This window comes from Morone saxatilis, unplaced genomic scaffold (assembly GCF_004916995.1).
Source record: "Morone saxatilis isolate NCDOM2014 unplaced genomic scaffold, NCSU_SB_2.0 Contig17, whole genome shotgun sequence".
Lineage (NCBI taxonomy): Eukaryota > Metazoa > Chordata > Actinopteri > Moronidae > Morone > Morone saxatilis.
Genome location: NW_023339729.1, coordinates 26,479,762 through 26,483,311, shown reverse-complemented (window position 1 = coordinate 26,483,311; position 3,550 = coordinate 26,479,762). Strand labels below are relative to the sequence as shown.

The 3,550-nt window shown below is 44.1% G+C and overlaps 1 protein-coding gene across 2 annotated transcripts; it reads left to right on the top strand.

Annotated features, from left to right (window-relative positions):
- Positions 1–151: 151 nt before the first annotated feature.
- Positions 152–3,540, top strand: LOC118327360 (mitogen-activated protein kinase kinase kinase kinase 3-like; the record flags this gene model as incomplete). 2 transcript variants are annotated; one of them, XM_035660686.1, is given in 4 exon segments in its annotated part: positions 152–209; positions 1,451–1,541; positions 1,663–1,727; positions 3,160–3,540. In XM_035660686.1, coding segments are annotated over 4 exon segments (282 nt in total), but the record flags the coding sequence as incomplete, so codon positions are not given.
- Between the last annotated feature and the right edge of the window lie 10 nt (positions 3,541–3,550).

Genomic DNA, 3,550 nt, shown 5'->3' with positions numbered 1-3,550 from the left:
GTGTGTGTGTGTGTGTGTCTCAAGATCAAGTTTAAATAAACTGTGTTCGCAGTAATGTGTAGAAGCTAATGTCGCTGAGGATGAGAACAAACACAAAACAAATGTTTATTAACCGAATGATGTAACAAAATAATGTCTGTCTGTCTGTCAGGCGAGGAGTGTCAGCACTGGAGAACTGGCTGCCATCAAGGTCATCAAACTGGAACCTGGTAGGTAGCATCACTCATATTCACCTCACTGCATCATGTCACTGCATCAGTCAAATTATTCAAATATATATATTTCAGCAGCCGCCTGTTTAACCATAAAGTTGTTTATGTTTGTATGCGTCTATCAGACTGATGAAAAGTGTCGACTGAGACTCTTCTTATTGACCTCGGTTCAGTCGACTATTAGGGGACAGCTCTAATAATTTCACAGTTTAATTTCACTGTCAAGATCCAAGATCCAACATCCCGGACTGATTCAGTGTTTACTCAGTTGATATCATCACACGTACAACGTTATAACCACTGAACCACACTGCAGTGACGCAGGGTGCAGCGACGCAGGGGACAGCGATTGTGTGTTGTTGCGTGTCTTATTTTGAAAATAGCGTCACAGAACAGCTACTGACTTCCTGGTAGGTGACGTTGTTTTGCAGCTGATTGTTGGTGAAGATCAGTGTCATGTAGAGATCTATTAGTCATCTTCATCATCTTCATCATCCTCCTCATTAATCGGAGCAGACAGACTGCAGCAGTCAGCAGGTGGTGTGTGTATCAGTGAATACTGATCAGGTGTTCATCATTCTGCAGGTGAACACAGTGGATCCTGCTGTCTAACTGATGTTTTAATTAACCTGCAGCAGCACACAGCGCCCCCCACAGGCTGCTAATTAATTAATTAATAAAGTTAATTACAACAGCATCCTGATCAGTCTGTTTGTCCTCATTAAAGGTGGACTGGAGGTGAGGCTGCTCACTGATGGCAGTTGTTTTAAGGTGGACTGGAGCTAAATAGATAAACTGATTATCTTGGTGAGTTTTTGCTGTTTTCTCGGCTGAGAGAGAAAATGTGATGGTGTTTGTGTTCCAGAGTGAGACCTCTCTTTCCTCAGCAGAGCTCCAGTTTTAATGAGATGTTACATAAATCCTCCATATTCTTATTATTCTGATCAGCTGGAGGACAGCGGAGGCTCTAATGAGGCCTGAAGCCTCCGGCAGCAACAAAGACTCTTTGTTCTCTCTGAGCATTTATTCTCAGCTCTGACACCAGGAACACGTTCCTCCCTGGACAAAATAACAGAAACACCTTAGCTCTGTCTGCATACTGAGCAGCTGATGATGCTGTTGGTTTACCTGCTGAACAGGTGCTGAGTGCTGTCTGTCTGTCTGTCTGTCTGTCTGTCTGTCTAACCCTCAGCCGATGCTGACTTTAGAGGAATCATTGATTACTGATATGTCAATAGGTGAGGACTTTGCGGTGGTGCAGCAGGAGATCCTGATGATGAAGGACTGTAAACACTCCAACATCGTGGCATACTACAACAGCTACCTCCGGTAACCGTTACCATGACAACAACAGCAGAGTGATGGGGGGGCAGTTTAAAGGATCATTTATATCGATCAGACTCACTCATGGTGTGTGTGTGTGTTTGTGTGTGTTTGTGTGTGTGTGCAGCAGAGACAAGCTGTGGATCTGTATGGAGTTCTGTGGAGGAGGATCACTGCAGGACGTCTACCACAGTGAGGCACACACACACACAGCAGATCAATAATCAGTCTTTATTAATCATAATTTGATAGACTTTATGTTCTATAAAAGTATGTGTATGAAGTTTTAAACAACGTTACTAGAAACAATAAATAATATAAGATCGACTTCATTGATCCTACACTTGCTGCAGCAGCTGCAGATACAACAGAAAGAAACTACCATAACACTTCCAGTAAAAGCAGGGTCCCAAATAGAGGCAGGTCTCCTTTAAAAGCCTGCTAGGTTTCATCAGGTGTGGCATCAAAAATCTGAAAAAGGAACACCCCGAATCCTAAGTCTAACTTCAGTGTACTTTCCCCAGTCGGCCCCAGACATCACGGCCTGGCCCGTTTATCATTGGCATTATCATTATTATCATTATTATTATTATTTTTATTATGATGAACGTCACAGGGTCTGATGACCGAACCAAATCCAGACATCTGAAACCACATACACATTTCATCACTAATATCATCACTAATCAAATATTAATCTCGTTCTGCTGTGTCTAAAAGTAAAGGACTATATTTTCTGCGTAAGGAACCCTTTATGGCTGCGTTCATCCTTGTCTCCATGGAAACAGTGAATAAACAAGGCTGCACAGATGCCGTTATAGCAAACATACTCTGTAACACATGTAAACGGTTGATTTATTTATTTACATAATCACAGTGAAATATTAGTACTCAGAAGTCTGAAATTGTAGGAACATGTAGGAACATAAGGCAAACATTAATAAAGAATGAATCAATAAATACAGACAGTGACAGACCTCAGAGACTGTAATAAAAAACTCAGTTCAGTAATGAGGCGGCCATCTTTAAACCTTTAACTCTCCATCCGCCCTCAGTTGTCCCTGTCGCCATGACGACACCCACGCTGCCTTCGTTTCCCCGCTCGTTAGGGCCCGTGCTCGTTAGGGCTGCGGCGGGGGCGGTGGGAGACGGGGGTGTCTTCAGCCAGCATTAATGAGCGCCGAAACGACTGCCACTCGGCTCCTCACCTCATTAAACCTCAGTGATGCCACCGAGGGTGACCACGGGCGCCAGCCTCCGCCACACCGCCCCCCCGCTGGTCTGATATAACGCTCCGCCCCCCCGCAGAGAGAGAGGACGGTGAGAAGAGCGCCCTGCAGACAGATAACTATTCAAACTGCTTTTAACTAGTTTAACTGAACGTCTCTTTATGCTTACTGTCAGAGAGGCCCCGCCCCCTCCCTGACCCAGTTTTCACCTGTTGGTCCATCTTCAGTAAAGCATCATCTATTGATTTATTGATTTATGAGGACTGTAATTTAAAATGTAAAATGGAGGATAGTAAATGTAGAGACTCTGTCTCTGCTGGTCCCAGCATGCACTGGGTGAGAGGCGGGGTCTGAACACTCTGACACTAAACTGGTTCTGTTGTTTTGCCTTTCAGTAACTGGTCCACTGACTGAGTCCCAGATCGCGTACGTTCTGAGGGAAACACTGCAGGTAACGTCCTGAACCTCCCGATCAATACCAACCTATTCACAGTTACCATCAATACCAACCTATTCACAATCACGATCAATACCAACCTATTCACAATCACAATCAATACCAACATGTTGACAATCACCGATCAATACCAGCCTGTTGAATATCACGATCAATACCAACCTGTTCACAATCACCGATCAATACCAACCTGTTGACAATCACCGATCAATACCAACCTGTTGACAATCACGATCAATACCAACCTGTTCACAATCACCGATCAACACCAACCTGCTGACAATCATGGATCAACACCAACCTGCTGACAATCACCGATCAATACCAAC